At 44.8% G+C, this 22325-nt stretch overlaps 1 protein-coding gene across 3 annotated transcripts in view; it reads right to left on the minus strand.

The window, feature by feature from the left end:
- The window catches only part of ITGA1 (integrin subunit alpha 1), a 462364-nt gene that overhangs the window by 90018 nt on the left and 350021 nt on the right, over positions 1-22325 (minus strand). For all 3 annotated transcript variants that reach the window (XM_029577630.1, XM_029577622.1, XM_029577640.1), the window contains 3 exons: positions 21216-21359; positions 12964-13221; positions 3139-3269 (listed from right to left, as the gene is read on the minus strand). In XM_029577630.1, the coding sequence (XP_029433490.1) occupies positions 3139-3269; positions 12964-13221; positions 21216-21359 (533 nt within the window). The remainder of the gene's footprint in view (positions 1-3138; positions 3270-12963; positions 13222-21215; positions 21360-22325) is intronic.

Consider the following 22325-nt stretch of genomic DNA (forward strand, 5'->3'; position numbering starts at 1 on the left):
GCCTGTCTTCATGCACATATTTTTGGGTTAGAGCATAAAGGATTTCTTTCTGATTTTACTAGTATTTTATGTTAGCTAGTTTTAATCTAAATTGTATCTATATGAAGTTTTTAAATTTTGTATTTGTGTTGGATAGGGATGTGCAGGCCAAAGATTTTCATATTTGTTTGTTTTATAGTTTGTTCAATGTTTTTTTTTACAGTTTGGTTCATTTAAGAAAACTGAAACAAAATTAAATTCCCCAATAAACACCCAAAACAAACAAAAAAATTAAAACACACCTCCCAAACTCTTCCAATCCTCCTCCCACCTCAAGGCAAGCCTTAGGCTTGGGCTGGACCAAGCAAGGGCCTTCCGGGACCCCTCCATCCCTTGGGGCATGGGACTACCCAGCTGGGCTTATTTTGGGCTTAGCCAGCTCCCATGTTGTAATGAGGAGTCAGGAAAAGCCCACTGAGAAGGCTTGGGCCCTAAAGGATTCTGAAAGTAGGAGAAGGGTGAGTGGGCCTGTATCCTGAGGCTTGTCTTGGGGCAAGAGGGACATCGGAAGAGGCAGAAAGGCCTCTTCCCCCAAAAATGAAAATATACTAACATTTTGGGTATTTTTTGTGAGGGACATTTTTGTTTTTTTCCATTCAGATAAGTTTTCAGACTCCCAGTGTGAGTTAATATGAAACACACTGACTTCTGTCACTTTAAACAGAGATTTGCTTGGTGACAGATTATTACCCTAAAAGCCATTGGGGTATGGCTTGGGGTGGTGAATACAATGGGCCAGAATTTAGGACAACCTGAAGAAATTCAAGAAAGACCTAAAAACATGGTGCTTTCAGCAAGCATATGGAACTGATACCAGAGAGCTCAGTTAAGACAGAAGTTGTCCGAGGGACTCATATCTTTTATTTTAACTATACTTTATCTATTTTAATGTATAGATCTTAACTATCTTACTATTATTTTTATTTAATTTTTATTGTATTTATTTCTGTTTCTGTTATATGAATTTTATTAAGTAAACCGTAAAGATAGAATCTTGTATTTTGTGACACGGTATATAAAAGTTTCATAAATAATAATAAATAAAATAAATAATAGTAGCTACGCGTGGGTGTAGATTTATTTGCACAACCCGGCGCGCACAAATCTACACCCAATTTTATAACATGTGCGTGCAGCCGCACGCATGTTATAAAATCCGGGGTCAGCGCGCGCAAGGGGGTGCACAGATGTGCACCTTGTGTGCGCCGAGCCCTAGGGGAGCCCCGATGGCTTTCCCCATTCCATCCGAGGCCACTCCGAAATCGGAGTGGCCTTGGAGTGAACTTTCCTTCCACCCCCCCACCTTCCCCTACCTAACTCACCCCCCAGCCCTATCTAAACCCCCCCATGACCTTTGTTAAATAAGTTGCGCCTGCCTCTGGTGCGTGATCCCCCGGCATGGCTGCTGTGCCGGAGGCCTCGTTCCCACCCCACACACTCCCCACCCCATTTTTCAAGCCCCGGGACATACGCACGTCCCGGGGCTTGCAAGCATCGCCAGGCCTATGCAAAATAGGCTTGGCGCGCGCAGGAGCGGGTTTTTACGGTTACACGCGTAATATACATGGATATAGGTTTATTAATGTATTTGAATTATCGGTAAAAGGTTTGAAAAGTTAGAGGTTCAATTCACCATGAAAACAATAACACTGTATACCTACTCCTAGGTACTACCTAATGATCCAGATTGACCACTATCAGAGCCTGGAAGTTAGACTTGATGGATGTAGAGACATATGCTTCTAATCCAAAGGAGGCGCTCTCATCAGCTTTAATTCTGTATGAGAGACTTATAGGGGTACATTTTAAAAGAGAGCGCTCGCGCGAACAAAAGTACGCTGGATTTTATAAGATACGCGCGTAGCCACGCGTATCTTATAAAATCCGGGGTCGGTGCACGCAAGGGGGTGCACATTTGTGCAACTTGCGTGCGCCGAGTCCTGCGCGCGCTGCCCGTTCCCTCCGAGGCCGCTCCGGAGCAGCCTCGGAAGGAACTTTCTTTCTACCCCCCGCACCTTCCCTTCCCTTCCCCTACCTAACCCACCCCCCCCGGCCCTATCTAGACCTCCCCCTACCTTTATCGGAAAAGTTACTACTGCCTCCGGGCAGTAGTAACTTACGCATGCCGGCGCGGCAGGCCCCGACACAGGCCGCTGTGTCGGGGCACTCGGCCACGCCCCCGGACCGTCCACACGCCCCGGACACGTCCCTGATCCCTAACCGCGCCCCCTGGCCATGCCCCCAACCGCCCCTTTTTGCAAGCCCCGGGAATTACAAGCATCCCGGGGCTTGCACGCGCCGCCGAGCCCATGGCTAGGCCGCGAGCAGTCTCTCATAGGCCAGCGCTCAAGTGGAACTCTCATGAATAAAAATCCATTGACCTGGAAATTCTAGATGTTTTGCACATGCTGGGGTAGATTTTATAAATGTACGCGCGGGCGTACTTTTGTTCGTGCACCAGGCGCGAACTAAAGTAACCTGGATTTTATAAGATACGTGCGTAGCCACGCGTATCATAAAATCCGGGGTTGGCGCGGGCCGAGCCCGGCGCGCGCTGTCCGAGCCCGGCGCGCGCTGCCTGTTCCCTCCGAGGCCGCTCCGAAATCGGAGCGGCCTCGGAGGGAACTTTTCTTCCGCCTCCCCTCACTTTCCTCTCCCTTCCCCTACCTAACCCATCCCCCCGGCCCTATCTAACCCCCCCCCACCTTTGTTGGCAGATTTACGCCTGCGGAAAGCAGGCGTAAATCTGCACGCGCCAGCGGGCTGCTGGAGCGCATCACCCGACCCGGGGGCTGGTCCGGAGGCCTCGACCACGCCCCCGGGCCGGCGCCACGCACCGGGCCCGCCCCCGAAACGCCGCGTCACTCGTGGCACGCCCCCCGACACGCCCCTCCATGCAAGCCCCGGGACTTACGCGCGCCGCCAAGCCTATGCAAAATAGGCTCGGCGCGCGCAGGGGGGGTTTGGGGTAGGTTTTCGGGGGGTACGCGCATACCCCTTTGAAAATCTACCCCTTAATTTAAAAGAGGTTTGCCATCAGTGGTAGATTTATTATGTGCATCTCATTTACATTGTTTGCAGTGATATGAACATACGTACCAGAAAAGGGCAGCACCACCAAGGCCACCGATGGTTACATCAGTAATGCCATCACCATTCAAATCCATCGCTCCATGAATAGACTGACCAAAAAATTTCACTTTCTCCCCATCACCACCTGATGGAATATGCTGTAGGAATATTAGAAACAAAAGCTTTATACTGTACAAAAAATACTGTATGCATTGACACTTAAAACTGATTATGAATGAATGGAGGACAATTTTCAAAGATTTTTACATGGGTAAACCCTCTTGTTTATGGGGATGAGATGGTAAAGAGTTGTACATGGTGGTAAAGTGTTTTTATCAGAATCTTTTCTGTGATGTTTGCATTAAAGAATAACACTGTTACTTATCACATGATGTGGCTAAAGAGGTCAAGAACCTTTTTTTTTATTTTCATTTATGCTGTATTTGAAGGTTGCACGATTTAAACTTTTAAGGAAGAGTGAAAAGAAGTCTTGCTTTCAACTCGGGATTTGGGGGCGGGAAGAGCGAAAGGGGGGGGGGGGGCAGGATGGCGGTTGGGTTGTATTAATGTTGTAAATTCAAATCAATTTAGTGCTGAGAACTGAGCAGGATTCACCAGGGTTCTGACTGTATGTTAATATGACTCTTGAAATGAATAAAAATATTTCACCATAAACAGTCTTTTGGTGTATAATTCTAATTAAACATGGGGCGGATTTTAAAAGGGTTACGCGCATAAGTTATGCGTGTAACCCTTAAACCCCCCCCCGCGTGCGCGCGCTGAGCCTATTTTGCATAGCCTCGGCTGCGCGCGCAAGCCCCAGGACGCGCGTAAGTCCCGGGGCTTGCAAAAAGGGGCCGTCGGGGGCGTGGCCATGGGGTGTGGTGTCGGCGTGGGGGTGTGTTCGGGGGCGGTCTGGGGGCGTGGCTGAGTGCCCCGGCACAGCGGCCTGTGTTGGGGCCTGCTGCGGCAGCAGACAGCCGGCGCGCGTAAGTTATGACTGCCCAGAGGCAGGCGTAACTTCGCAGATAAAGGTTAGTAGGGGGATTTAGGTAGGGCTGGGGGGTGGGTTAGATAGGGGAAGGGAGGGGAAGGTGGGGGGATGCGGAAGGAAAGTTCCCTCCGAGGCCTCGCCGATTTTGGAGCGGTCTCGGAGGAAACGGGCAGCGCGCGCAGGGCTCAGCGCGCGCAAGTTGCACAAATATACACCCCCTTGCGCGCCAACCCTGGATTTTATAAGATATGCGCGGGTACGTGCGTATCTTATAAAATCCGGCGTATTTTTTGTTCGCACCTAGTGCGTGAACAAAAGTACACGCGCACGCTGTTTTTTAAAATGTACCCCACAGTGTAGTTAAAGTATATACAGGAATTTACCTCAATCAGTTATTCTCCAATTGAATTAAAGACAGAATTGTTTTTCAGACAGGTATATCTCTAGTTATTTAGAGCTTTAAATTTGTTTCTAGTTTTATCAGATTTTATGTTTTTCAGTATTGTTTCTAATTATTTTAGTTTCTGATATTATATAGAATATAGTCATATTCTTTATGACTTAAGTTGTTTTTTGTTTGATTTTACTTATGATATGCAATAGATTTACATGCTAGATTTAATGGTTTGATTTACTGTTGTGTTTTTTTTTTTTAATTATATGCTTGATATAACTAGCATTCTTGATTTGTATCATGATTAGAGATTTAATTTCTAACATGTAATAAAGTAATCTTCAAAATGTTAATAAAGTAAAAATTACAAAAGCACTAGCTTTAATTTTGTATTTATTTTTTTTTACCATAACCAGTGTTTCCCATCCTGTGTATCTTCAAACTTGATCAGTTTTGGAAAAGTGATCACTCCCTGATTCTCAGATCCAGAGCAGCACTGGGGCTCTGCTCTCAGCACCTCACAACAACATGGGATACCAGTGGTAGCACTTAAACTTGTAGAAGCTCCTTTCTTAGAGCATGTATAGTCATCCACGCTTCTCCTTCCTAGCTACAGCATGAGCCTTGGAGTGTGGGAATTAATAAGCAGCACAAAGAATATGGACCACAGGGCCCTGCTTTGTGTAGCAAATACAGTGCACACAGCACCTTCTTATAGTCCTTCTTCTGAGCTTCCTTCTTTGAGTTCTGGTTTTATCCCTCGGCTGAGTGAGACAGGGAGAGCATGCATTGAACACTGGATCTGAATTATTCTGAGTACTGCGAGCAGCAGTAGTGGAGGAGCCACTGCTGCTCCAAACTAGTCTTGGTAACTCTGGGTAGTTCCTCCTCTGAATTCGAGGTTCTTTCAAAATTCCTTTCTTTTCTAGTACTTGCCAATTCTTCATCTTGCCCTGGCAATCCAATGTTATACACAAAGCTTACCCGGTTATTTTTAATGGTTTCATAACCTCTTGGACTTTTTCTTCAACACCCTTCCTTTATGGTTATGGTGCTTCTAGTCAGTAGCATTTTAGCATCCAGTGAGAAGGCAGATGATATTGAGAAGGCAGCCAAGGGGAAGGCAAACTCCAAGCCTGAACAGCCAGACCCAGCTCCTAATTATGCCTTATGGAAATGACATGAGGCCTTCTCCAGGGATTTCCTCGGGCTTCTCCCTGCCAAAACTTTGAATCAATTGGGTTGGTGTCCTTTTCCCCTCATTTGGAGCCTTGGGGTGTTTTTGTCATTGTGGGTGGCTGCTTTGCATCTCTCATGATATTTTAGGTCTTCATGCTACTCTTTCTTCTACTTTAATCCTCTAACGCTGTCTTGATTTTTTTTCTCCCTATTTTTGGGCCTTGTTCTCCCTCCATGGTGCCTTGAGCTTTTCATGCCAACATAATGCCTCTTTGCCCTTCTTTACAGCCTTGGGAGGTTCATTCCACTTTTGTTGTTGCTTTTGTTGCTTTGCTCCTCTGACAGTGCCTTAGAAAACTTCTGCCACTTCCAGTAGTGTTTTGCTCCATTGAGTGTTTGGGCTATTCGTGCCATTTTTAATGCCACATTGACATAGTCTTGATGTGTTGGAGTACCTTCACCCTTCTGATGATGTCTACCCACAAGTTTCATTAGAAATTATTATAAAACCTCAATTTAGGAGCCCAAAACACTGCATTCCTTCCCTATTGACTTTAATATAAAACAAATGAATAAAACAAACTAAAAATTTGTTTTCATTTGAAAAGAACCAAACAAATGATTGTGACCTACATAGGGGTAGATTTGACCTACATAGGGGTGTACATGTGCGCTACCTGGCACACACACACGTATGCCCAATTTTATATCTTGCGAGCACAAGTTATAAAATCAGGGATCGGCGTGCGCATGGGGGTGCACAATTGTGCACCTTGTGCGCGCTGAACCCGTGCCAAGCCGCGCTGCCTTCCCCACCCTCTACCCCACCTTCCCTTCACTTTCCCACCTCCCCCGCCCTTTCCCCCCTTCCTTTATCTTTTTTTTCTCGTTGAAATTGCCTAATTCGTGATAAACAGCGGTTTTGGATACATTGGATGCTGGGGTTGTGTATGGAGCAATAAAGGCTTTATGGAAAGTATGGCCTACATTTGTCTGGAATGCATTTTATTAATCGACGGGTTTCCATATTAGCCTTTGGCATATTGGGAATAAATGATGGGGTTTCATTAAAAGATAATTGAATTGATTGTCTAAATGGTTAATGGTTCTTCTATATAAAGTTACTCATACATCGGCATTTCACATTTCAGCGGGTGGTGAAGTGTCATCGTCACTTCCGGTTAGACGTGAGTATTGGACATTTCCGCAGGTGGTAAAGTGAGGAACTTGGCGACTAACGGTATGTGCTGTTATCTTCTCTAATGGGATTCCTGGGGTCTTTCTTCTTTTTTCAGAATATGTTTCTTTGAGACTGCAAGTCGGCAGGTTCCCTAATAGACTTGTAAAGAAGTGAGAGTTGAAATATATTTTAACGGTTAAGGGGAACGCCGTGTAATATGAACGCCTGGAAGATGTGTTTAGGACCTAGAAATGAACGCTGTGTTGCATGAGCCTGGAAGGAAGCCCTGAGGTGATACATATACAATAAGACTCTATATGCTTAGGTAGGTATGGCTTTTATTAGTCTTACCTGAGTTTTGACTCGGGTGTTCAGTATGGGGTAAGAATAAAAATTGCGTGGTTTTTCAATTAGTTTGATTTAAATTTATGGGTAAAAAGAAAGGGAAAATGAGGTATTACAGTTGATAGGTGATGCTTCCACATGTGATAATGGGTTTAAGGAAATATGGTTAGAACTAGATTAATTGTGATGGTAATTGTAGAATGAGGAATATGGTCTAGTGTAATGTTGAGATAATTGTCCGTATGTGTTTTTCAGTGTGAAAGCATATTTAAAAGAATTGAACAAAATCAGTCCCTGAGGAAGCCCCGAAGGTCAGGGGTGAAACGAAGAGATCTTGGATCTTCTTTTGTCGGACACAGGATACATTGAACAAATGACTCCATTTAATTGTGGCAATATATAATATAGGCAATTGATCAACTATGATAAATCATGGGCATTTGTAAAATTAATTTGTAATAACAATGTACATCTGTACTTTTTTGTATCTCAAAAAGACATTTTTTAATTTGTGGATATGAATGAGTGAGTGTGCTAGCTTAGTTTTAATGTCTATACAGGTATATATGGGTGGGATTTTCAATAAACTTTGTATGTTTTATATATACATTTTGGCTCTCTAAGATTTGTGTAATTTACTACATTTGTCTGTGGCAGGAAGGAGGATGCTAAGTGAGAAATTAAGATCAGATATTATCTGACATTTAAACTAAAGAATAGGAGTGGCAGGAGATGTCACCCCCAAGCAATACAGGAAGTGGAAGGAGAAAATAAAATCAATCAGCTCAATCAGAAAAGGTGACTAGGAAGTGCAACAAATCAAGAGAGAAAAATTGGAAAGCGATGACTACAAATGCTCTCAGTTTGGGCAATAAAATCCCAGACCTGCAAGCCCTAATGGTGGAGGCGGACTTGGACATTGTTGCAGTCACAGAGATTCTCATGGTTGGGATATAGCTATACTAAGCTATATCTTTTTAAAGAAGGCCAGAGAGGTCAGAAAGGGGGAGAAATAGCTCTTTATGCCAAAACCCATATCCAAGCAACTGAACTGCAAGACAAAACTAACTGTAACAAATCCATTCAAACAAATGTGAAGTGTTAACTCTGTGACAGTTCAGTAGATCAATCAGTGAAGGCCTGCTTAATTAAGTTTTTAGCATCTTCTTAAACTGAGCTGGACAGGTAGTTAATCATAACTGCTCAGGTAGAGAGTTCCAAATAATGGGGCCAGCAATAGAAAATGCTCAGTCCTGAGTTTCACCCAGATGTGTTCCATGCAATGATGGCACCTCTATCAAGCCCTTATTTGCCAAACTTAAGTTTCTTCCAGGGTGATAAATACGTAGGATCGTATCCATGCTTGTAAAAGCACGAGTATTTAATGTCTTATGAACAATGGTTGCTATTTTATACTTGATTACATATTGTATATGGTGCCAATGCAGAGTTTGCAACACAGAGGTAATATGCTGTCTAAGACAGGTATCAGTTATCATTCGGGCAGTGGAATTCTGCACTATTTGTAATGACTTAAATATTGTGTTGGGTAGACTGATATATAAGGTATTACAGTAATCAGGTCTAGTAACAACTAAAGCCTGAAAGACAAATCGAAGATCGTCCAGTGATAACAGTGGTTTAAGGTGTCTCAACAAACAAATTTTGTATAAAGCAGAACGTGTTACATATTTAACTTTTGATCCCATGTTCATGTCACCAACAAAGGTGACACTAAGATCACGAACATGTTGAAAAACTGGTATTGAATTACCAAACATTAGACTGGTTGGAGGGTTAACCAGAGGAGCTCTACTCAGGTTTTGTAATTCCAGTTTGCTTATGTTTAATGATAGTTTGTTAGGAAACATCCATTGCTTGACAGTGTGAGAACCGTCTAACTACAGTTTTTTTAAATTCATGAATATGTAGTGCATTCTTACCTGTGCCTGTCACAGAGGAATAACCATAACAGTAATGCTTAATGAATCTGAGATTCCTGCAGACAATACATGGCTGCTTTAACTGTCACTGCACCAATTGATTGCGCTATGCTTCAGAACACATGACTCTAAGAGCCAATGGGGAGAGGAGTAGGGCTTTTCAATTCACTCTGGGGTTTTTGTAAGAGAATTTGAAGGGCAGATGTTCTGGCTCTGACTCAGGTCAAATAGATCTGATGATCTCTGCAGGGATTTTCTCAGTGAGTATCCTGCTTAAGTTGGGTGGCAGAAATAAACAGACAGCTTAAGACAAGCTGTAGAAGGAATTGAAGTATCCCTGTCGTTTTTTGCTGGAAGCTGCTGCTTGATTGCTGCATTTCTGGATAGAAGAGCTGGGATAAAGGCTCTTGGAGTGAAGATCAGAATGCTATCCATTAGTCCTTGGAAGCATGAGTGCTTTCCTGAGATACACACAGGGAGACAGACTTTCGGTACTGGGCTTTGTGTTGATTTCTGAACTGCTATTTCACTATAGTGACATTTATCACTCTCTTAGAAGATAGTTATTCATCTTGATCACCTGTAAACCAATGGATTACAAGTAAATCTAAGTTATATGTTGTTTCACTTGTGATTCTCCAGTCCCATCACCGTATCCCAAGGAAGGAGGGGCATTGATTTGCTCATCCCATTTGAACCAGCATTGTGCTTAAATACTGTCTGCCACCCTCAGAAGATCAAGGGCATCTCACGTGGCTACTCACTTCTGTGTATTAAGGAACATCAGGCATTGTAGGGCTGGGGGACAATTGTATGCTTGGTCATATGTATTACTGTGTCCAGTGTCATGTAATATAGTGAGCTCATTGATAATTTAAGGGTATACCAGGCCTTGGTACTAGTGAATACAAAGAAATATAATATCAGTGGTTAATTATTCAAAGGGCAGAATGTTACTGATTATAGATGTTTACACTTGTATATATGTTTAACCATTTATGCACAGCTTTTTAATGTAGTCCTGGTTCATGCAACACAAGCAATGTTGTTTTATTTCAGTGTGTTTATTGGTCCACAGGACAATTTTCCTCAAAGTCTATTTACAGATGGGGAATCCATCCCTACCCAGGCCATACCCTTGAGAGGGGCTACACATAGAAACATAGAATATAACAGCAGATAAGGACTGTAAAATCATTTAGTCTGCCAATTTACTGTAATTCCTATTGCAATACCTTTGGTCCTAGTTGATCTTTATCTGCCCCTTCACGCCTTCATAACTCCTCTGATGTTTATTCCACGCTTCTTGAATTCTGTTACAGTTTTGGCCTCCATGAACTCCACTGGGAGGTTATTCCCTGTATCTACCCCCGTTTTCATTAAGAAATATTTTCTAGTAGTATTCTTGATTGTATTCCTTGTATGAGAATTATGTTTCCTTGCACTAGAACTTCCTTAATACTGAAAATGTTTGCTTCATCTGGTATTTAAATCTCTATTATATCCTCCATCTCTTCTCTCTATACATATTTAGTAGGGATGTGCATTCGTTTTCAACGAATGTGCAATCCGCAATGCATAAGACTCTGTTCGTTTGATTCGTGGGTTCGCAAAACGCATGGCGATCTCCCATGAATAAAACATATCATATTAGTTTAATTCTTTTGGTTCATAGTGATTTCTTAGTGACTATTTGAAATAAAAGAAGGTCATGTGGGAGTATCCATAGCAAAAAACAGCCCTTTCCTGTGAGTTATAAGTGACCTCACAGCCCTGTCATAGAGTGGGTCAGACAGGTTGGCAAGGAGACGAGAATGCAACCTATCAGAGCTAAGCATTTTTCTAATGCAGCCAATCGCCACTCTCACTCAGTGCTCTGTGATGCTGTTCCCAATGACACTGTACTATTTTACCTTAAGCAAGCGCCGTGCCACGCACTTTCTTTTAGGGTTTTGCCTGAAAAGGTCGTTGCTTTTGAGCTCTCTCAGAGTGTCTCAAATCTGTATTCAATTCCTAGATACTTTGATAGAATTTTCCATTGAAAAAGATATTTGTTCATTTTTGCTGCTGTGCCAGCCAGGCTTTTTTTGACTGCACTTTTTTTTTTATTGAACTCAGACTGTCTCTCTGTCTCTCCCACTGAGACAAGCTGCTAGCAGTGGCATTTTGCTGCTATCTTACCCCCCCCCCCCCCCCCCGGGGTAGGTTTGTGCAGGCACAGGAAGGGTTTGGGTGGTGTGGATGGGAGATAGTGTGAGATGGTATTTTCAAACAAGAAGCATCATCACTAGGAATTGTGCTTGCTCAGGCTTCCAGTCAAGTCTTTTCTCTGCAGTTTCATTTTTTTGTGCACACAGAGCAGTCTCAGTTGTAGTGTATATCAAGACACTGCACTGTATCTGTGTGTAGTTTTCCAGACTCACATATATTGGTACAGCAGAGCTCTTTTAATCCAAATCCCCAGTAGGCCTCTTTTGGAGTTAAAATTTTGTTGTCTGCACATACAGCAGTCTCAGTTGTAGTGTACATCAAGGCACTGCACTGTGCGTCTGTGGGGAGTTTTTCAAGCTCACACACGGGCCAATACAGTACTGATCATGATGAGGAGGAAGAGCAGTCAGCGCAGGCATAGAGTGTGACTGATGCCCCTGGCATTGCTTCTCAGGGTGCACCCACTACTTCAACTCCAGTGCCAGCATCCACCCCGAAGGCTATAGAGAAGGGATCATGAAAGAAATCTGTGATCTGGAACCACTTTAAAGTTACCCCGCGTTTGGACGCGCGTTTTCGACACACTAGCTCTACACCTTATTCAGTAAGGGGTCAAAAATGCGCATCCAACCCCCCCCCCCCCCCCCGAAACTAATAGCGTCCGCAACATGCAATGCATGTTGATGGCCCTATTAATAATTCCCGCGCGATACAGAAATTAAAGTGTGCAGCCAAGCCGCACATTTTACTTTCAGAAATTAGCGCCTACCCAAAGGTAGGCGTTAATTTCTGCTGGCACTGGGAAAGTGCATAGAAAAGCAGTAAAAACTGCTTTTCTGTGCACCCTCCAACTTAATATCATGGCGATATTAAGTCGGATATTAAGTCGGAGGTCCTAAAAGTTTAAAATAATTTAAAAAAAAATGTAAAATCAGCCCGCGGCTTGAAAACCGGACGCTCAATTTTGCCGGCATCCGGTTTCCAAACCCATGGCTATCAGCGGGTTTGAGAACTGACGCCGGCAAAATTGAGCATCAGCTGTCAAACTCGCTGACAGCCGCTGCTTCCATCAAAAAAGAGGCGATAGGGACGCGCTAGTGTCCCTAGCGCCTCTTTTTACCGTGGGCCCTCATTTGCATAGGCCACCCTCCTGAATCGCACGCCCAGGAGAGTGGCCTGTGCGCACACCGGGAGAGCGGGCATTCGCCAGGTTTTAGGGTTGTTTTAGTGTGCCGGTTTTCCCGCCCTGCCCCTTCCCCTCCCCCTTCCCCCGATTTACGATTTTTGACGATAAATCGGGGGAATTCCTATTGTATTGCGCCTCTATCGATTTTTTACGATTTAAAATATATCGGACAATATTTTAAATCGTCAAAAAACGATTCACATCCCTAATATTTAGTATCCTGGGCTATGCTAATCTCTGGTAAAAATTCAGATGTTTAAAGAAGCATTTACTAACCTTAACTGTTCATTTATAATTTTTGGAGCTAGTATGTTTTAGTTCATACATGTTATAATTTTATAGCATTTTAAAAATACATTTGCACAACATAGTTCTAATGCAGCATATACATGTCTTAAATAAAATATCCATGTATCATACCTGTGCATACTGCTTCCTTATGGTTTTGCCATTTCCATGGTAAATGTATACTGCACCACGATGATCACCTTCTAGGGGAGCTCCTATAACTACATCATTAAATCCATCAAGGTTGAGATCCTTTACTGAAGCAATAGCTGTCCCAAAACGAGCACCACATGGTTCATGTTTATTCTTATTTCTGCAATCATTATCCTTTTGTGATGAACAACATGTTTGCTTTATGGGTTCAAGACTCATCTGATAGTCAAAATGTGACTGTAAAATGACAAAGATGAATTAATCTTTCAACTTTACAAAAATACAACCACAGAGAGAAAAAGCCCTACTTTGCTGCCAAATGTGAGTGACCAGCATGAACTGATTGAAGGCTGGACTTTTGGTAGACAGAGCGCAGCATATTACAAGAATATGTCTGAACAACTAACCACAGATGCAGGACTATGGAAAGTACCAGTAACTTTTTCTAAACAGGCCATGATGACCAAATAAGGTCTGACTCTGAATTAGCTCTATAAGCAAAATGTCCTTGTCATCAAATCAGATTTTAAATGAACTTTAATCTATTAAAGTCTGACAATAGACTCTGATGTAGCAGGGTATCCCTCTGGATAGAAGAACCGAATCACGGTATGACAACAACTCAATATATCCACTCATGTATCTGTAAGGCCTCGACACAACATGTCAAACAGGTGTCCATGACCTTGCTAACCAATGACAGATGCCTAGCACCAGACACCAGTCTCTCATGAGCCAGATACTCACGATGATAGGCTAAGCTCTGCCCATGATGGCCACATATTAAGAGCACAGGAGCACAAACTAGGAAGACTGCAATGGGCAGCAGAGATTGATTGAGTGTGGCCAATTATGGCCCTGAAAGCTTTGCCCCACATTGCTGCAGACAAAGAGGAGGAGGGATATACATGGGCCGTTCACACCCATTAGAAGCCTCAAATTGCAGTACTACAGGTTTAGAGGAGGTTAGAAAGAGAGGGATCAACTGCAGCCCTCAAGAATCATAAACCCCCACGGCTGCACTTCATGAGGATGTGGGGAAGTGAGTAGCCAATTCTGGCTGTCAGAATCTTTGCAGCCTTTGATGAACATTGAGGAGAGCAGAGGAAAGCTGGTGATCCCAGCAGTGAGAACCATTTCCCATTACTGCCACGTGCCTGTCATTGGTCTGACAGAAAGGGAGGAGAGTTGCACCACAAAAGTGAGTAGAAAGGCTCAAAGGAGGAACTAGGAGCAATGGATGGCCCGCGCCATTTTCTAAGATGGCACCGGCCGTCCATTGCTCCTACCATGTGACAGGGGCTGACCAATGGCACTGGTAGCCCCTGTCACATAGTAAGGGCAAAGGGCCACGGCACCATTTCCTTTACTGGCAGCCAACAACCCGAGAGTGGGAGATCGCTCCTGGGACCCTTGCTGCACCACCACGGATTTTAGGCAAGTTTTTTTTTGGGGGGCGGGGTCCGGAGGGTGGGGGGTTGTAATAAACTAAATTTTAAGGGTTGGAGTGGGGTTTTTTTTTTTTTTTTAAATAAAGGTGCCCCTCCCCCCAGCGTTAACCTGAGCAACAAATTTTCCCCGAAGTTCGGGGGAAATCCGTCTCGGGATTCGGGTCCTCCTATCCATGCCGAATTGGACAATTTCAAAGAAATTGTCCAATTCGGCAAAAACGAATGCACATCTCTAGTAAACACTAGTTTACCATTGTAAATAGGCCCTTTTAAAAATTACTATGACCCACCACTGAGCAGACACACTGACCTGAGCGGGAAAAAAGGAGCATTTAATTTTGAAATCCTTGTGCATATTGTCATGCATGTACCTTGCAACTGCTTCCAAGCAGATGAAAAGTATGCAGGAACCAAAGTACTGGCTGTCCCTCGCCAGCTTGAGTTTTCCAAAAGAAACTCCGTGGGCAGTTTCCCTTTGAAAATTTGATGGCAGGTGTGAGGGTACCGGTGATGACTTTATGCCAGGTCATGCCAAGTGGCCAACCTGTAACTTTTTTTGAACTTGTTTCCTTTTCCCCCAATGCAGCAGGGTTGGAAGGTGGCATGGCCTTAACCTTCAGTTATGAGGGCACTTTTTAAATAGCTTTGGAAATTGCCCTCCCTACATATTCAGTTTAGATCCAGGTTTGATACATTAGAGATGATTCTGGAGTGCATCTCATTATCTCTTTTGTAATGGCATATAAAAATGAAAGAGAAGCCTAGGTGAAACCTTTTGAAGCTCAAAAGCGATCCATGGTTCCTGAAAGGTTGGGAACCTCTGTCTACATGAAGGGGTGGGCAGTGTGATGTAACGAGGCCATAGTGACATGTGAAGGCCCAGGAATAAATAGAAACATTTAGATAAAAATGTTTTTTCCCCTCCTAAAAGCCAGAAGTGGAATACTAAAGTTCCCTTTTGTATTATTGTGATTTTCTGTGACTTTAAGTATTGCTATGAGAAGGACAAGGGGTGGGCACATGCAAATGGAAGCAGTGGCCCTTGGGCACTGGAGATCCACGGTATGCCACTGGTTCACTTGTATCGGTAGCTCAAGAAATCCTTTGCTGTGTATATCACCTTTCAATGAACCTCCTAAACATCTGCTCACAGTCAGATTGATACTGTAACGTGCGGTTGAAGATTTCCCATCTGTAACCTGCTGTGAGCGCACAATTCGGACGCGTAAGGCGATCCAGCGATACAGTCTCCAGTTTCACGCGTCCTTAGCGCTTCTTAAAACAGACGCATAACCCTTTCCGCACCCAGCATGTATATGATATGTAAATGAACGAATTAGCTGTATAATGAAGGAATTAGCTATTCCCCTCCGATACTGTGACGCGCGCTCAGATTATCTCCTTTGTAACCCGCTATTTTGCCGCGTCCTTAACCTGTTAGTTTACCGCCTACCCTCTACTTGGTGTTAGTGTGGTGTTCGAAAATTAAAACGGGAATAAAGTGTAAAAAATGGGGGTAAAACCAAAGGGAGTAAAGTGTAAAAAACCATGGACGACCTCCATATTAACATTGCAGCGTAAGTTGTTTATATATATGTATAAATACCTGTCACTTTCCGAATCCCCCAGGCGTGCGGTCATCGAGGTGGCGGCGGGAGCCGGCGGGCGGGTGGGCGCCCGTTCATCCAGGCGGCGGCGGCGGTGGGAGCCGGTGGGCGGGTGGGCGCGCGTTGGATCAAGATGGCGGCGGGAGCCGGCGGGCGGGTGGGCGCGTGTTGGATCCAGGCGGTGGCGGGAGCTGGCGAGCGGGTGGGCGCCCGTTCATCCAGGCGGCAGCGGCGGGAGCCGGCGGGCGGGTGGGCGCGCGTTGGATCCAGGCGGCGGTGGGAGCTGGCGGGCGGGTGGGCGCGCGTTGGACCCGGGCGGCGGTGGGAGCTGGCGGGCGGGTGGGCGCGCGTTGGATCCAGGCGGCGGTGGGAGCCGGCGGGCGGGCGCGTGTTCGATCCAGGCCGCGGCCGGAGCGGGCGGGTGGGCGTGCATTCATACAGGCGGAGGGAGCCTCCGGCAGCCCCCGCCGGCAGTGAATGAATGCACGCCTGTTTACGCCCGTGCGATTTCGGCGCTCAAGGCGTAAACAGGCGTGCATTCATTCACTGCCGGCGGGGGCTGCCGGAGGCCGCTTTCGTCGCCGGCTCCCTCCGCCTGGATGAATGCACGCCCACCCGCCCGCTCCGGCAGCGGCCTGGATCGAACACGCGCCCATCCGCCCGCCGGCTCCCACCGCCGCCTGGCTCGAACGCGCGCCCACCTGCCTGCCGGCTCCCACCGCCGCCGCCTGGATCCAACGCGCGCCCACCCGCCCGCCAGCTCCCACCGCCGCCTGGATCCAACGCGCGCCCACCCGCCCGCCGGCTCCCGCCGCTGCCGCCTGGATGAACGGGCGCCCACCCGCTCGCCAGCTCCCACCGCCGCCGCCTGGATCCAACACGCGCCCACCCGCCCGCTGGCTCCCGCCGCCGCCTCGATGACCACACGCCTGGGGGATTCGGAAAGTGACAGGAAAGTGACAGGTATTTATACATATATATAAACAACTTACGCTGCAATGTTAATATGAAGGTCGTCCATGGTTTTTTACACTTTACTCCCTTTGGTTTTACCCCCATTTTTAACACTTTATTCCAGTTTTAATTTTCGCCCTGCGCCTTGCTTCGGGAGGGGGGGAACCATCCACTTCCTGGTGCCTGTCATTTCAAAAGTCATTTGAAATGACAGGTACCAGCGCACCCAGGATATAGGCGCTGTATTAGCGCCTATACAGTAAAATGGGTTGCGTGGGCCTAACGCTTGCCTAACGCTTCGCAGACGCGGCTTGCATTTGCATGCAATTTGAAGAGAGTATCGAGCGGTAGGTGAAGAGAACTGTGCATGCGGGGAACGAGGGTGCGCCCGGCACTGCTGCACTGTTTCTACCGCGGCCTTAGAGTATCGATCTGAGTGTTACCTAAAATCCACTTCCTGCCCAAGCACTGCAGGTCAAACATTTATTTTCTTGATGGGGAAGTCCTGTGGAATGGTTGAGCTTTTCTCTACGGTAAAGAGACTAACAGACCAATACGGCCACCATTTGGTACCCTTTAAGAGTCAGTTTTATAGGGTTAGGAAACACATGGCGAAAATGAAAGGAACCTTAGGGAAAAATCCAAGCAGATATCTGGTTTGGTGAAAGGACAAAAGAGTGCCTATGACAATAAGTTAATGCTAAAAATGCAGTGGCACATGTTACCATCTGACCTATTTGTGTTCTTTGCTTTCTCATCAACTCTGACACTTTTCCTTAAGTATTCCATCTGGAAATAATCCAAAGCAAAAACTTAATGAGCAGTAATTGCAGACAAAAAAACCAAACATTTGTCTGTGTTGAAACTATTCACTTCATTGAAATTGTTTAAATATTAATTTGTTTACTGGTATTCAAATGTATCCATAGCCTTTTATGTTTCTTGTTTTGGGCTCTGCAGTTTTGTCTTGCTTCTTTGGGTTTCTAGCTCAAATGCTATCAGGCTCTGTTGGGCTATGGGGTCATGAGCCTTCATTGGCAAGTACCCAGGGTCCCTTTTCTCTTATTATGCATCACTTTCCCAACTCACTTAGCCCATTCATTGCAGCAACAGACCCCAGCCAGGGACCATGCACTAGGGCTCCTTCTGGAACCCTGCAATCATGGGCTCCAAATCCAGCCACCGGGTGCTACCACGGCATAATGACTGGAATTCCCTACCCACTTGGGACTGTAAAACCTGCCTTCACAACATCCCCATCCCTGGCCGACCCTGGGAGTGGGAGACCTGACCTGGAACTCATAAGATTATAAGAAATGCCTTTTGTGGTCGTGCACCTTTAGACCGAGGTGGGGTTGATGCAACCTACAGGGAGGAGCCCTGCAGATCTCCACCATTGGCAGACGGATCTAGATGAGGTAGAGGCCCAGCTGGAGCTTTGCCTATACTAGCCCACATTCCTCTCTGGTTGAGCCTTTGGTTTCTGGGACCAGCAGGTCTCAGGTGCGGGCCTCTGCAGGTGGAGACATTCGCCGAGGTCGCTGGATTGGAGCAGGAATGGATGAGGCGAACCTGAAGGCAGACTATGGTCAGAGGTAGGCAGCAAGCAGGAAGATCTGAGAGTCAGTGTCAGGCAACAAGCAGGGAGCATCCAGGAAACAGGCCAAGGTCAATACCAGGTATCTGTCTGTAGGAGGAAGGGATACATAGGCAGGTCAGGAAGACAAGGAGCAGAACGGTAGGCAAGGAACACACAGAAGAACCGAAGGACCACAGACACTGAAGACGAGGACAAAGACCTCTGGAACTGAAAATGAAGACGCGGAACACATGTACTGAGGATGAAGACACAAACCACAGGAACTGGAACACAGAACTGAAGAATAAAGATGAGGACCAATGGAATGCAGGAACTTGAAAACGAAGATAAGGAACGCTGAGGCAACCCACACTACAGAACATAGGGAGACCTGTTGCTGAAGTGAGGACTGAAGGGAAGGAAGGGTCTTTTATAGGCCAGAGCCCATGAAGTCATCAGTTGATGTCATAGGGAATTTCCCACTGTGAGCCCTTTAAATCTGGAGCTGTCGGGCACGAGCGTGCCGAGGGGAAGTCAGGAAGATTTTCAGCATCAGGAATGTCGGGGCCCAGTAGAATGTGGCGGCCTATCACATGGCTGCATGAGTATTTCTTGGCAGAGTCAGGGGCCGGTGACAGCAGCACAGGCCTAGTGGTAAGTGCATCAGTTCGTGGGTAAGGGGCACCCTCAGAAGGCCAAATGCAACAATGCCAAACTGGGTCAGACTGCCAGGCCACCTGTCAGGATCCCATAAGCAGGGGCTTTCTCCAGGTCTACCTGGTTAATAATGGTTTTGGGATTTTTTCTTCCAGGAACTTATCCAAGCCTTTTTATTAAACCCAGCTATGCTAACTGCCTTTACCACATCCTCAAATCAAAGCAAGGTCTTTTGCATGGCAGTGCAAAACACTGACACTGAGTCATCGGCCAGTCCTCTATTCTCTTTATAAAGCTCTTATGATGAACAATACTAAAGGGAAAATCCCTAGGAGGGGTTTTCAATTACAATTCTAGAATGTTTGAGCCATCTCTATTGCTTCAATATACTTTCTACATAGCTTGCATATAAATTCTAAACAGTTTTAACATTCATTTTCTTGCATCATTTAACATTAAGGGCCTGATTTACTAAGGCTTGTCTCCCATTCTGTGTCTATGGGAAAAATGTCTATGGGAAAAATGAGAACCTATGGGCTAGATTCATCAAACTATTGCATGCGATAGGAAGAGGGGCATGTTTTATGGTAATAGCCTATTTATTACAAAGTGCACTATCTTAGCGCTTCGCATAGGTATTACAGCAGAGTGCGATAACGTTTTCACACACAGTAGTTAGGTATTTATACCACAATATGAGGCCCACCTAGTAACTCGAGGTGAGGTTTAGGTAGTAGTATAGGGGTTAGGGGCCACTTTGACATTCAGAGTGAGACGTATGAACAGAACAGTTTACACTCTTGTGAAGATTTGATGACCTTCGGAGTGAGGAAACTCACACAAAGATGAGATTTTTATAATGTTCTCTCAACCAAGCTTGATGTTACCCAGGTTGAGAGTCCATAGCCAGATAACTTTAGGCAAGTATACTGAATGCGACAAGTTATCTGGCTACATGTAGCCAGACAACTTTAAACCTAGCCGGCAAGATTTTGAATATTTCCAGTTAAGTCTAAACCAGATAACTGGATAACTTCAAAAGATTTCTGATTCAGTGACGATCCTCCTGGCCTGATTCCCACCCTCAAACACCATTAAACCATCAACTCCCTGCTGCCAGATTTCCCCCAACCCCTCCAACACAAAAAAACCTATTTCAATGCTGCCAGCTATCCCCCCTAATCCCCCTCTCTCCCTGTAGAATAAAAAAAATGTCAGGCTACTCAGCCCCCCATGCACCTCTCCCCCACGCCCTCCTCCCACCCAGTACCTAAATTGCTACATCATTCTTAGACCTGAGATTGCAGTAGGATGTGAGCGTGGTGCCTCCAACATAGGTTTGAATAGATAACTGAAAGCAGGTCTAAAGTTATCTGGCTAACTTAGGGTCTGATCCATCAGAGTATTTTCCATTAGATACAGAATGGGAGAAGAGCCGGTTATAGTTGAAAACCAGCGAAGTAAGGCAGATAATATAACTCTTCCCCCAAAATCCCTGGAGCACCTCTTTTTTTATCCAGCTAAATTACAACAGGATAATGACTTATCTTGCTATAATTTAGCCAGATAAGTGGCAGAATATTGCAAAACTTTCCGTTTAGACTGATAACTTGGTAAAGACAAAAAACAAGCACACGTTCATTGAATTAACTCCTGTTAAATCTAAAATTTAGGGGAGTAATAGAGACAGAATTAACTGAATAAAAGATTATATGTAAACATGTTTAGCATTTGATTTTAAGTGGCTGAAGGGATAATTAAATAGGTTTGTGCTCTGCTGATTTACCTTCCTATTAGATTTAATTTTTCCCTACTGCTGCTGTTTTAGCTTTTACCAGTAGAAATTTTACCCAACACAGTTGTTGAAACTTAGAATCTAAATATTGGTTTTGTTACCTTATTATGTTTTATCTATTGTTGTTCCTCGCTCTGATATTTGTAATTGAATTTGAGTGTGTAGTAAATGTGAATAAAATAAATTACCTTATTTAAGGAATACACATACACTTTTCCCTGTTCTTCTTTCTCCTTTCCCATGTACATAGGGGCTCCAACAAGAAGAATGTCAGTTATTGAATCATTATCAATGTCAACTGTTGTAATAACGCTCCCAAAATATGACCCAATCTGAAAATGTAAAAAAATATGAATATGTATGAAAACATTAGCTATCAATCTGAATATGAAAACTAGGGATGTGCATTCATTGCTCCATTCATTTCATTTGTTTTGGTGGAAAGCACGTATCTGATGAATGAATAGTGGGCACGCAAAAACAAATGGTGTGCCATGCATATATGTGCTGAGTACAAACATGCACGCCATTCGTTTTTGCGTGCCCACTAACCATTCGACAGATATGTGCATACTGCTGAAACGAATGAAGCAACGAATACACACGTTTAATGAAAACCCTATACATTATAAGCCCAATTTTCAACAGTCTGCATTGCCGCATATATATCCATGCAAGTTGGCATATGGAAAGTTACAGCAGTATTTATAAACTGTACAGTTGTTAAAATAGCAAGCATCTTTGCCCTAAAAGTATGCACACATATTTGTAATGCAGAGCCACACACTGTACAGTTTTTAAAATACCAAGCATCTTTGCCCTAAAATTATGCACACATATTTGTAACAGGTGTTCTCCTAGGACAGCAGGATGTTAGTCCTCACACGTTGGTGACATCATCAGATGGAGCCCGGCACAGAAAACATTTGCCAAGGTTTCTAGAAACTTTGGCTGGCACATTGAGCATGCCCAGCATGCTACTATCTGCGCGTCCATGCAGGGTCTCCCTTCAGTCTCATAACATAGAATTCACAAACAAAAAAATAAAACAATAAAACTCAGGAGAACCCAACTCCACGGGGTGGCAGGCAGGTTTCCTTAAGACTAACATCCCGCTGTCCTAGAATATCTGTTACAGGTAAACAACTCTGCTTTCTCCTAGGACAAGCAGAAAGGTAGTCCTCACTAGGGATGTGAATCATTTTTTGACGATGTAAAATATTGTCCGATATATTTTAAATCGTCAAAAATCGTTAGAGCCGCGATACAATAACAATTCCCCCGATTTATCGTCAAAA

Source organism: Rhinatrema bivittatum, chromosome 1 (assembly GCF_901001135.1).
Source record: "Rhinatrema bivittatum chromosome 1, aRhiBiv1.1, whole genome shotgun sequence".
NCBI classification, from domain to species: Eukaryota; Metazoa; Chordata; class Amphibia; order Gymnophiona; family Rhinatrematidae; genus Rhinatrema; species Rhinatrema bivittatum.